Genomic DNA, 13,012 nt, shown 5'->3' on the forward strand with positions numbered 1-13,012 from the left:
ACCCAAAAGCACGCAATTTGTAAGGCGGTTTAAAAAAGGCACATAGGCCGATTTCCCTGTGTCTTCGAAAAGGACTTTTGCATAAAATCCTCTCACCAGTGATGTCCCACTGTTATTATAAGCTAAAGAAAGGCTGAGCTGAAAACATGAGGACACCGACTGTAGTGAATCTGTAAGTGGTGTGGGTGGCTGCAGTAGCTGTGTTGTAGCTTAGCTACACAGCTTCAATGCCATAAATATAAAGTAATTATTAATTTATTATGCTACAAAATGTCCATATTCAGAACGTTGGCTTGCCAGCAAAGTCTGAGAAGCCACCTGACCCAAATCATTGGTTACTTCATATGAGAACATTTTTGCTCATTAGTGTTAACACATCACCTTTATCAGAATGACTGAGCTGCAAATGACCCCATGGTATGTAAAACCCCATAAAATTCTAATTAAAGCAAAATAATATATAATTTAAGGTCAGCAAAAGCATGTTCTTCCTTCCATTTGGTAGTTATTGTTTGTGATCATGTTAGTAATTGGCCTGGAAGATACTAGGAGCCACAGCAGAGGCTTTAAACATTCCACTGGATGTTTTCTACATTTCTACATTTTGACAGCCCTAGTCTCTAACTAGGTAAGTATTTCTAATACAGTGGCCAATTTGCTAATATGATAATAACATCCCACAAGTTAACAATCAAACATAAAAAGTAAAAAGAAAGTGTGTAGCAAGCTTTTTTTTAATTAAGTGCTCTTGCTGAAGAACGATTAGACAGTGGACCCGTTCCTATGCGTTAGGTCTTAAACATTTGCCACATAGCGGAAACAATTAACACTGGTGTGTAAGAGGCTGCCCTCATCCTGTCCTTACTGCAGGCAAGATCATTCACCCAACAATATCCTGCTCCCATGGAGCCCTGCTTTATGCTAATTTAGGCTGCCTCTCTCCTTCAGCTGTCCTTGGCTTAGCTTCGCCTCTCCGTAAACAAAGTTAGCAGAGGCAGTGCTCCAAACAACCCTCCAACCTGCCCACCAAGGGCTAGTGGTGCAATAACGAGTAAAAAGAAAGGAACAAGATGTGACTCCGTTAGCCTGTGGCTGATCACTGATGCTGGCTGTTTGTTTTAGTGAACTGCTATTAGAGTGTAACCGCCCCATTTTTCTCTCCTCTCTTTTTGGGACAAAAGTGGAACGTGAGCAGATCTGACTGATTACTGCCTTAAAGAAACTGCTTAAACATTGCCATTAAACAGAACAGTAATAGTGAGAAACAGAAAGAAGGAGAGAGTAGTAGAACACTTCTAGACCTGCAGGAACCTGAAGGGTTCACTTATGTAGAAGTTTACCAGTGCAAAAGGAGACTGTGTATACATCTCCACTTTGTGTTTTACAGGAAAATTGAGAGATGCTGAGCTTTCCACTGGTGCTAATGAGTAAAATAATGACACATTTCAACAGCAGTTAAAGCGCACTGAAACAATGCGTGGGGGAACATGCTGACAGCCTTGTTATTTCAAAGAGAATAAACTGCCTCCGAGATCAGCCTTGATCTCAGACTTGACTTTGACTAAAGTGGGATTACCACTTCTTTCTTACATTGTTAAACTTGTGACTTCATATTTGAAACGCTAGTTAGGGAGTGTTTAACAACAGCGCCAATTTTGGCCCACATTTGCTCAAAACTGAACAAAGCTGAAATATGGATGTTAAAGATGTAACACCATAAAGCTTTCAGCCATTTTTATAGCACCAGGAAATAGATAGTACACTAGATAAGTGTTCCCAAAACACCTCAGCATCTGAGATAAAAGAAAAATGTCTTATCAAATCATATCAGAAGCACAGATTTGCTTTTACAAAACTAGGAATCTTCCCTAATCAGCATTGGCATCATCATTACATCAGCCATTTATTTTCAAAGCACATGAAAAAGAACAAATACAGCACACTCAGTTCCTCATTAGAACTGCATTACTGTGCAACAGAGCTTTCCCTTTTTCCAAGAACACATGCCAGCCTTCTAAATCAGCTCAATGAAGAGAAATGAAATAGTCATCACTATCTTCCTCCTCTTCTATTCCCAAATGATGGCAAATGGTGCCAAGAGCACATGGATGTAGCAAACAATCACAAATTTAAGAACTATCAGAGAGGACATTTAGAAAAGTAGGAGAAAGGGAGAAAGATCATCTGTATCGATATTCCAGCATTACTCAACCAACAATATTGATATTCAGAGTTAGTGGCATCGATGAAAAGATTTGTACAGTACTGTGCCAAAATCAGAGACCACTCTTTTATTATCCCACCATTTATTCAATTTCCAGTTAAAACAGCCATTACGTACATAATATGTCTGAAGAGATTACATGTAAGTATTACATATTAAGCAATTAGTATGTATTACATATTATGCAACTGGATAAAATAATCCGCTTGAATAAGGGAGAGAAAAATAAAAGAAAAACAGGCGAAAAACCACTGAATGTGTTTTAGACTACTTGAATGTTGTCAAGCCAAAACACAACCAACTTCTCAAACCGAACTTTGAAAATGTGGAAAAATATTCCTGCAGAAAGGAGACTTCCTTAAAGCAAGTCTCCTAAAAAGAATGGAAGTTGTAATAATGGTAAGGGGTGGACAAACAAAACACTGAAAAATCATATTGTATTTAGTTGTTGAGACTTCTGTGTAATTTACTGTTATGTATGTTTTCTTTGTGTCGCTGAAAAAACAAATGACTCAATAAAGGGTTGTGTCAGATCTTTGGACGCACTTTGCAAGATGTTCCAGATTGTTTTGTAAGAACAGTTCAAAATGCATAAAAACTAAACATACAGTAATTCTTTATGCAAATGTGCTTTCCGTCAGGTTAACAATTACTATACTGTGTAAGGTTCTTTCTGGTGTACATTTAAGAACAAACTGAATAGAACAGCCCAACGAAAACAAAACAGTGCTGAGCATGGCTTCATGAACTTTATTAAAGTAAACTTAAATATCATCAAATGCTGTGACGTGTTTAAAAAAAATACTGTAATGCTGATGTTTTTTGCCATTACCATCCAGCACAATGCAGGGCTAAGGTAGCGCACATCACCATGTTTATATGTATGTGAGCACATACAACATAAAACAAGTGGCCTAAAATACAGGAACAAAATAACGTGTGGCACTATCCCTCATCCAGCCCAACGCAGGGCTATGATGTAGCCTGGTGTATTGGGTGTCCCATTAAAAGCGCGGTGGCTTTAACACGCAACACCTCAGACGCTTTTTAGTGGTGGGACACGTTAGGAAAGAGCACTCTGACATAGACAAATGGGTACAGGATCAATAGAGAGGGCCTGATCAGGTGACGGCCGGGGGGCTGTGTCCCACTGGCACGTCCCTGCGCCCTGAGTGCCCCATCTGGGTCTGAGAGCCCCTGCCAAGCCCTCTCATATCTGTCAGTGGCTGGAAGAACGAATAGCGTTGATGAATAATATATTATGGCTGATATTTTTAGGTAAGCTGTGGGCTTGGGCTCTTGCGGCTCGTAGCTGGTGGCTCAAGTTTTATTTATTTATGCCTTTTTTTTTCCACAGGAAAAAGATGGAGGATCGGTAGCACCCCCTTCTCAGAATAATGAAGTGGGGATTGTGAAACACTGAAGAGTTTCTATTGAATGTCACAAAAATGTCACCTCTGGAAAATGTCACTTCGTATTTGGAGTGCAGTCCATGAGTGTCCACTGACACGTCCACAAAAGGCACTATCAGACCCTGTCTTCTTCTTCTTCTCCTCCGTCTTCTTGCTTTTCTTATTCAGAAGGTTATATGCATCAGACATCTTGACATTAGCGGGCCGAGGACGCAATGGCTTGTTAAAGTTCTTCACACGGTGCGAGAGGGAGGAAGGCTTAGCCTGAAAGGCCGCAGAAGTTGGAGCGGGAGCTGTGGAAGGAGACCAGTGGCTCAGGCTTTGAAGTGATCAAAGCGTCATTAGGGATGGCGTGGATCAGAAAAGAGGGAGATTGGAATAGCGGAGGCACTGAGGCACAAAGCAGAAGCCTCTCGGCTTTAAGACTCTGCCCAGCGCAACAAACGCGCACTCCGAAGATGCTCCCACAAATTACAGCACAAGGCGGGGGGTGGTATGATCCTGCTATGATCCAAAGCCTCTCGAAACATCACATTTCTGCATCAGGACCAAAGTGCAAAAGCCTAAAAATATGATGCTCTGAATCTGAGGCCTCTCCGGCACATTACGCCTCAGCCTTAAGGAGACAGGAATCAAAATGTCAGGCCATTAGAAGCATCCTCCATGTGAACCGGATAGATGTTCTTTTGATGCTTCCCCTTTTTTTCCTCCGCATTTCCAGCTCTGGCGTTTCTTCTGCGCTTTGATAAAAGAGAACAAGGAGGGTTGGAGTATGCGTACGCATGTGTGTTTGTGTGTCCATGAGATTTCAAAAAGAAGCTGCATTTCTTTTCTTATTTGTGTTTCTGCCTATTGTGCTACTCTTAAATGAGCTTAGGAAAAGCACGAGAGAGAGAGAGAAGAGGGTAAGGGAGACTCACAAGCAAGTGCCAAAGGATCTCACTAGAGTTTAAAAGATGAAAAGGGAACGAGACAATGGCACAGAGACTCGAAGAAACCACACGGGACGCAACGATAGCGATTGTGTCTCTCCGATATGAAAGAGCGTGGCCGGGACCCTGTGCCCCAGGTGCCTATGGGAGTTCGACTCAAAGGCATTGTGACATGCCACTACTCACTGTATTCATGGATATGGGAACCTTGTGTTGTTGCTCTGCTCCCGTGATCTCAAGCACAATTCCTTAGCTGATCTAAATGGACTAAAAATAAAAGAATGCTGACATCTTGGCAGAAGAAAAATACAACATGCCTCGGGAGATACGACACAGCAGCTCTAAAGAATCACCTGCACATACAGTATAACTAGTGCATCACTGTGCTGTATTGTATTTTAACTGAAAGTTTGGTGAAACTCCCAATTTATGCAATTTCCTCCTTAATCCAAATGCAGCTGATTAACCAAGACATCTTTGCTTCGTGAAGTTTAGCAGGGATGCAGTGATACCACTTTTTCCCTTCTGGTAACGATACCTGATCCTCAAGTATCTGCCAATACTGAGCGCTGATACCAATCCTAACTCTGTCTAATCTGACTACTCAATAAGTGCCCATAAATCCTGCTATTTATACCATTCCACATTTTAAATACTTTATTTTGGTAAAAAAAAAAAATAATAAAAATTACTGGTTGGATGACTTCCCATTTGTGCATGTAGATCACTCCCCAAATTCAGCTCGAGGCAAAAAAGGGGAACTTTGAGAAGCTCGGGCTGGAGTTCTAGGGCCTTCTACTGAGCACGGGAAGCTGGACCCCCTGTCCCCCAGCAACTGAGTGAGGGAAGAGGTGAGGAGATGAGGAGATGAGGTGGTGGAGGGGTGCAAAATTTTGTCACGGAAAACTGAACGGAGGAAAGAGGATTTATAAGGCTGATGATGAAGAGAAGGAGAAGTTTTGGGTGTGGTCTTTCTCACGTTATTTCAAAACTAATTGATTATAGAGCTACAACGTCACTGTGCTCTCTGGCATGGTTTAAAAGCTTTAAAAGCTTAATTCAATTTGATGAAGTAGTTGCTGATCATGCCTCCCTCTGAAATACTGGCATCACAGATTTTGCAATGAGCGTTTTTGCATTTTTTGCAAACAAGCAGTTTTACTACTGCTTGTCTCAAATGTGAAATAATCCCACACTGCTGATATGTTGATTTCTTCAGTTAGGCTTCATCTACTGGTGTGCACGTAAGTGTCACCAGAGACGTTATAAAGGAAGAGACAGGTCACTGGTTAGAAAATGAATAGGAAAGCTGTAACACTTAACATGGCGCCTATTTACAGAGAAAGTCCCACTCTTCAATAAAACGAGCCAACTGGCTTGCTGGTAAAGCTGTAAGCAGGAGAAGCTGTCCCTCGTTGTGCAGATATGCAGAAGCGCAGTAGCCAGAACATGCTGAAAAAACACATTTTTGTGAGTTATCTGAGCCAAACACTATAACCTATGTGATGGCCTAGTTTTGGATTTATTGTATAGTCCCTTCCCCTTCAAAGAGATATGCCCGGGGGCACTGCCAAGATGGCCACTGAATAGACAGACTTAGCCCTAGAAAGACTTCCGTGCCACTTAGTAGACCACCATAAAGCCATCACTCACCTTCCCTCGAAGGGGTTGGCCCCGGGGATGACGTGGGTGCTATCTCGGCCCACCAGGAAACGCACACGCTGGTAGAAGGACTGCAGGTTGCTCGGGCTGGAGGAGATCTGCGTCTCTTGGATGATGTCCAGAGGGTCCGGAGAGCCCACACAGAGAGAGGTGGTGTGGCACGAGGCCTGCAAGCAGCAGTCTGGGTCCATGCAGTCCAGCAGGCCATCTGACAACATTAGAGACGGTCATTAGGACAGTCAACAAACAAGATTTACAATGTAGCACTTGCAGAGTTTCCAGACAAATTTCACAGAACAGTACGTGTAAAATGGCAAAAGCATTTACCACATCAGATTCCCCAATTCAGGAAGTTTCGTGAGTAATATAGACTACTGGTCCACCATGCATGGTCAGAAATAATTGGTTGTCTTATCCCACTCTATAACTGCAAAGTCTTAGACAGAGCAGTTTTCTCTACACCCCTTTTTCATTTTTGTAGGCTTTCCTGCCACCAAGTCTTTTCCTCACCTCCTCCTTCCTGTAATTCAGCTCAAATAATTCAAGACTCCCGGCCAGGAGAGGGGCACTTTAGAGCACTGAAGTGGGTCATCCCTCTCTCTCTCTCTCTCTCTCTCTCTGCCTTTCTGTCTCTCTCTTTCCCTCTCTCTCTTCCACTCTCTCTTTTTCTTGGATCTCAGGAACCTCTCTGGACAGATAGGCAGGAAGACAAAAATAACATGTCTCCTGGCAAACGTCACGCCGCTGCCTCTACAAGGCCTGTCTCTCCCATCACAAGGCAGCCAATTGACCTACCCAGGGTCCGCCCACAAACGTGTTCTTGCAAGGTCTTTGACAAAAACCCCACTGAAGCTAAGGCAAAACTATAATGTATAACTTAGTTATTGTCAAAACACCAGTATCAAAATTGGACCACTACAATATTTTTTTTTAGATCTGCTACATAATATTGATTTTATAGTTTAAAATGTCATGCCACCAAGCTGGACTATGTTAAGGTAGCCATTACAAACTAGGAACAATGAAAATAACAATGAATTTGTCACGCTATTAGCATTATTTTTTCATTATGGAATTGTGTGATTTACAAAACCATAAAAAACTGGATTTTGTAATTGTAGCAAGCAAGTCAACATTTCTAAAAGTGTTCTTATAGCGTTTAATTTTTTTACTGCAGCAGTTGCACATGATTGTATTATATCAAGAAAGTTGCAGTTGTGCTGTTTGTGGAGAAGTGTGAATTGTTTTTCCACAGTAAAGGTTCTAATCCCAATTTTCACCACTCATTGCTCACTAGCAGCTCAACACAGAGTCACATTTCACACTCACAGAAAGCCAACAGTGTCCTAAATAATCTGATAACATTGGCATACATATTTTATTTGATGTTAATTAAAAATATTCACTTGATTTTTTTTTTACTGAAGGCCTACAGAAGGATGTTGACACTGTAACCTGTCACAGATGGATTTTGTTAATGGTCTGTTTTTGTCTTTTCTTGAGCTTGTTGTGGGTGACTGTTTCATAACTTCTTACTACCACAGATCTAAGATTGCTTTTTTCAGTGCTGACTAGATACTTATGTAAATCTGAATGCCTTAATGCACCAAGGGGGTTGGCTCCATATTGCAGACAGTAAATGAGAAGGAGTGTAATTTCCACATTAGCTCAGATTTCCTGCTGTTCCAGCACAGCTCATCCTCCAACACATGTCCAAGCATCAAATCTGATTGGCCAAGACCTTGCCAGATAGACAAACAGCTTTTGAATAAATGGAAGTATGCAACTGCATAAAATACAGCAGTCAGTGAATGGTGAGGCAGTGTATTTGCTCGTCACGGCTGGAGAGGGCTCTCCAGAGGGAGTGTGTCCTCTGGAGCCTATGTGTTCTGGACTCTTGCAGGTCTCTGTGACAGGCACAGGCTGAGGCTTATTTCGGGGCTTAGTGGGAGGCCATCCCTGAAGCTGGTGCATGCTGGGATTTGGAGGCACGGCTCTGCGGGGTTTGTATGCCTCCCTTCTCGGATTACAGAGAGCTCAGAGGCTCTAATTCTCACTTGGAGTGGTCTCACTCTCCTACAGCCAATGCCCAGCATCTGCAGGCAGGTTCATACACATCCACTGTTATTTAAAGAGCTACCTGATTACTTTTTTTTGGAGCAGGTGCTCAGGACCAGCGCTGGGCAGGCTTAAGCAAGAGATAAAACCAACAAACACAGAGTGGCTCTATTTCAGGTACATGTGAAAAATAAAGGTAATATAAGGAACAAGAGAAGAGAAGAGAAGAGAAGAGAAGAGAAGAGAAGAGAAGAGGACCGATGAGAAAAGAACAAAGGAAAGGAGAAGAGAAGAGGAGGAAAGACAACTGAAAGAAGACAACTGATGAGAAGAGATGAAAGGAGAAGAGAGGAAAAGAGAAGACAAGAGAAGTGAGGAGGTGGAAAGAAACTGAAGAGAATATAAAAAACACTGAAGAGAAGAGAAGGAGAGAAGATAAAGAACTGAAGAGAACAGACAAAGCAGAAGAAAAAGTAGAAGAGAAGAGAGGAAAAGGAAAGAGAACTAAATAGAAAAAAGCAGAATAGAAAAAAGTAAAAGAGTAAAAGAGAGAAAAGAAAGAAGGACTTTTGGAACAAAGAGAAAAACAGAACTGAAGTATGGAGAAAAGAAAACTAAAGAGAAGAGGAAAAAAGCAAATGAGAAAAAGGAGGAGACGAGAAAATAAGAGAACAGATGAAAAGAAAAGAGAGGAGGAAAGGAGCAATGCAATATTTAAATTAAGCTTCCTCTCTGTTTGAGAGCCCATTAGTAACTCCTCAGTCTCCTCTGTGCCTGATGCGGTGATTTGTGGATGTTTGCGCGTTTACCTCCGTCGTTGTCCTTGGCGTCGCTGCATGCCGTCTCCATGGAGGTGTCACAGCCTGTTCCTCTCCAGCCCAGCTGGCACACGCAGTACCAGCCATTATTACCCAGCGTGCACCTGCCATTGCCGTTACACAGACCAGGGCAACCCTCTGTGCACACACAAGCAGAAGAGTGATGTCAGTGGAAGAGAATGCAGATCCCAACAAACTTCAACACCTTGACGATTAAAAAAAAATAGGTGAAGAAAGAGAGATAAGAAGGAAGTGGGTATTTAGAGCCATTAGTCTACATAAAATTTTATCTTGCGTTAAATGCAGCAGAAATGGCTTTGGGGTAACGGGACGAAAAATGCGTTGGAAATAATGGCCTCTGACTCTGGGTGATTAATTTGATACACCTTTTGTTAAGCTCCTCATATCCCTTTGAAGCAGGCACCCATTGCAGAGTTTCTCTAAATCAATAGACTCTCATTAGTGCTGCAGAATGGATCCAGCTCTTAGGTGGACAGTGAAAGAGAGAGAGAAAGAGAGACAGAGACAGAGAGTAAGCAATGAGGAATAACCAGGGATGCAGCAGTAGATTAACTTAAATCCTTAATGTAAGAATAGTCCACTGTGATATAATTTTTACTATTTCAAAGTCTGTTGTGATGTTTCACCAACCACTAAAATCAGGTGCTTTGGGCCGGGGATGGGCAGGATTAAGCAGGAGATAGAAACAACCAACAATGGATGACTCTATTACAGGTATATGTGGACAAGAGTGGCAGTATAAAGGTAGAAGAGAAGAGAAGAGAAGAGAAGAGAAGAGAAGAGCTTTGGAAAGAAGACAGGAAGAGAGAAATGAAGGGTGAAAAAGAAGAGAAGAGAAGAGAAGAGAAGAGAAGAGAAGAGAAGAGAAGAGAAGAGAAGAGCTTTGGAAAGAAGAGAAGAAGAGAGAAATGAAGGGTGGAAGAGAAGGTCTGCTGATAGGAATTTTACTTCTCCTTCTGCTGTAATGATATTCCTACATGCCTGATGTTTTTAAACAGTGGATGTATTGTAGTGATTTTCTTATTGCATATGGTATGTAGGTAGAGCTTTCTAATAGGTTAGGACTTCAGGAGCTGGATCGAAGGCTTGACACATCAAATTAAGTAACAAACAATCCACCAGTCATGTTATGATTTCCAATAGATAGGACCAATTTTATGAGGGAAAAAATTGACTTTTTTTTTGACCATTTTTGTTTTTTGTTCTTTGATTCTCATTTGTGCTTTGATGTTTATGGCCAGAACCGAAAGCCTAGATCTTTAAGTCATGGAATACAAAATCCACTACATAATACACAAATGTGACTGGACTATTCACAAAGTAGCAGAAATATATACTTTATAACAATACAGCAAAATGTGAACATCTGAATATAGCACAAGAATTTCATAATGGCTAAAAAATGAGCGCATGTTTTACAGAACACTGTCATTAGTGATTGTAATTGATTCTAACACGCTAAAATCAATGCAGATGAATCACCATCTTTAGTTTGATGAATCATGATGCACTGATACATTTTTATACCCTTAGTCATTCTGCATAACCCCTAGAAACAAACAGAGCAGAAAGGCTGTAAAGCCTGATGCTATCAAATACAGAATTCTGACATGCTTTAGGCAAGCAGAGCTCGCCAACATCCCCAACCATGACCTGCTTTACTGGCGTCAGTTACTGGTGCCACATGACAGGGAATAAGGAAGAGAGAGAGAAAGAGAGAGAAAGAGCATGGTGGTTGGTGGGTGTTTTGTATAGCAGAAGGAAGGTGGAGGTTGCCTGATAAGAAGGAGATTTGAGATGCTTCCTGGCAGCCATGATGTAAGAGAAAATGGCTGCATGTGGAGAAGCATCGAATGTGTTGATCTGAGCTTTGTGCAGCCGCTCTTGTGATAAGGCAGTGCTATATGTGTATGGGGGCCTCTATGGTTCACACACTATAATACGTAATATGTTTAGCACAACTGAAGCAAGAAGCAAAGACTCAAAGCTTGAGAAACACGATTAGAAGCTTTGCTTTCCATCTGGTCTTGAATGCATACAGGCATCTCATGTCTGAAAGCAGTTCACCAAAATATGAGCTGCTTTGTCAGACGTGAAGATGCGCCAAAGTGCTGTGTTATATTTTTGTAATATCCTCACTGGGGAGGGTAAGTCGTGACCTTACAACAAGTTGATTCAATTATGAGGCACGAGGAATCGATTCAGTGCATCGTTAAATGTCAAGTTTCACTATGATTCAACTGAACACAGTTATTTACTTAGGGACAATAAAAATATCACAAGTAGTGCCTGAAATATCTGTCCAGGACCCAACTGCTCACGTGTGGTGTGGTCAGGTTTACATGTCATTTCCCATATTCACGTCCAGGTTCACACACCTGAGCTTCTACTTCTTAGTTTTGGATTTTACTCTTCATTTCCTCCTGCTGTAGTTTATCTCCTTACTTTACTCTACCTTCCTACTTTCATTACCTTAAAATAGTCTTAATACTGTCATGCTGGACTCAACCACTTATGTTGTTGATGCCTCGCGCTTGTGAGAAAAACAGGAAATAAACAGTGAATCGATTCAGGGAAGTAGTTTAGTACAGCAAAAAGGATGTTTGAGCAAAAATATTTTTACGTTATATGTTCAATATGTTTTATGTAATATCATCTATAAAACATGATGATGTGGTTTGGTCTGGGCTCGGACTGAACGTTCTCGGGCTATATTCAGGCTTGGAACAAAATTTCATGCCAAATTAAAGCAGTGGTTTCTAACTTAGTCCTCAGGACCCCCCAAAAATGGTCCATATTTTTGCTCCAAACCAACTTACAACACATTGGGATGAAGAAAAGTGTTGATCCTTTGGGGGCTCTGAGGACCAGGTTAGGGTCCCACTGTTCTAGATTATCTGAAAATAGCCTGAGAGTATTATTTTTGCCAAAAGAGCATATGTTAGCAATGTTAGCAATTCTGACTTAACTGAATACTTGATTACACTGAATTGCAACATTTCAAAATCCACTTTGGAATCAACAAAAATACAAAGATGCAAATGAAACACCACCTTCAAATGCATTTTTACTCCTAGTCACTGCAATGTATCTTCTGAAGATTCATCTCTGTGAGAGTGCCACCGGCTACCTTTCCTCTCATCCCAGCAGAGAAGCAGCTCTATGTAGCTTCGCTCAGAGGAGGCAGTTGATTAGTTGCTTCTGAATGCTTATTACAAGGATAAATAAATAAAGATGGGCTCTCCGCTGGCACCGGTTCAGTTTAATTGGCAGCCCTTTCAGAGAGAGGCCCCCACGGAGCCGCAGCCAGTCAGACTGAAGCGGCCCCAGAGCTGAGCGGGCTTGCAAAATGCCTCGCCCAACCCCTGCCGCTCACGTTTGCGACACAGGTGGTCCGGAGAGACTAAGAGAGAGAGAGAGTGAGAGAGAGAGAGAGAGAGAGAAAGGGACAGAGAGATGGCAAGAATGGCAAGGATGAGAAAAGAATAGAAAAGAGAGAAAGAATACTGAGGACCTAGTTCAATACAAGTGTGGGTGAGCAAGGAAGACTATGTGAATGTGGGAGGGAGACCTGCTACTCAACTCTGAGTGGTCTTTAAAGGAATAGTTCAGTGAAAAATCTAATTTTCACAGTTGTGCGCGGCAACTATGAAGCTAATGTAGCATATAATTAGCATTGAAATTGTATGCCAAAACCAACACACAGTTGCTGTAATGTGTGTTGAGTTGCTATGTAATCTCAAATAGGCTTTCTTTGTGGTTTAAATACTGTTATCTGTAGGAAAGGAAAGTTCTCCAATCACCCCATGTTGTTTGCATCCAAAACATGGGTTAACATTCAGTTGGAGGTGCTGCACATTACAGTTTGTAAAGGGTAATGTGCCA

At 41.6% G+C, this 13,012-nt stretch overlaps 1 protein-coding gene across 1 annotated transcript in view; it reads right to left on the reverse strand.

The window, feature by feature from the left end:
* Positions 1 to 13,012, reverse strand: part of tenm4 (teneurin transmembrane protein 4) — a 239,930-nt gene that overhangs the window by 66,425 nt on the left and 160,493 nt on the right. The window contains exons 16-17 of the mRNA XM_036563237.1: positions 9,098 to 9,244; positions 6,222 to 6,438 (exon numbers count right to left, since the gene is read on the reverse strand). Coding sequence (XP_036419130.1) covers positions 6,222 to 6,438; positions 9,098 to 9,244 — 364 coding nt within the window. The remainder of the gene's footprint in view (positions 1 to 6,221; positions 6,439 to 9,097; positions 9,245 to 13,012) is intronic.

This window comes from Colossoma macropomum, unplaced genomic scaffold, assembly GCF_904425465.1.
Source record: "Colossoma macropomum unplaced genomic scaffold, Colossoma_macropomum, whole genome shotgun sequence".
NCBI lineage: Eukaryota > Metazoa > Chordata > Actinopteri > Characiformes > Serrasalmidae > Colossoma > Colossoma macropomum.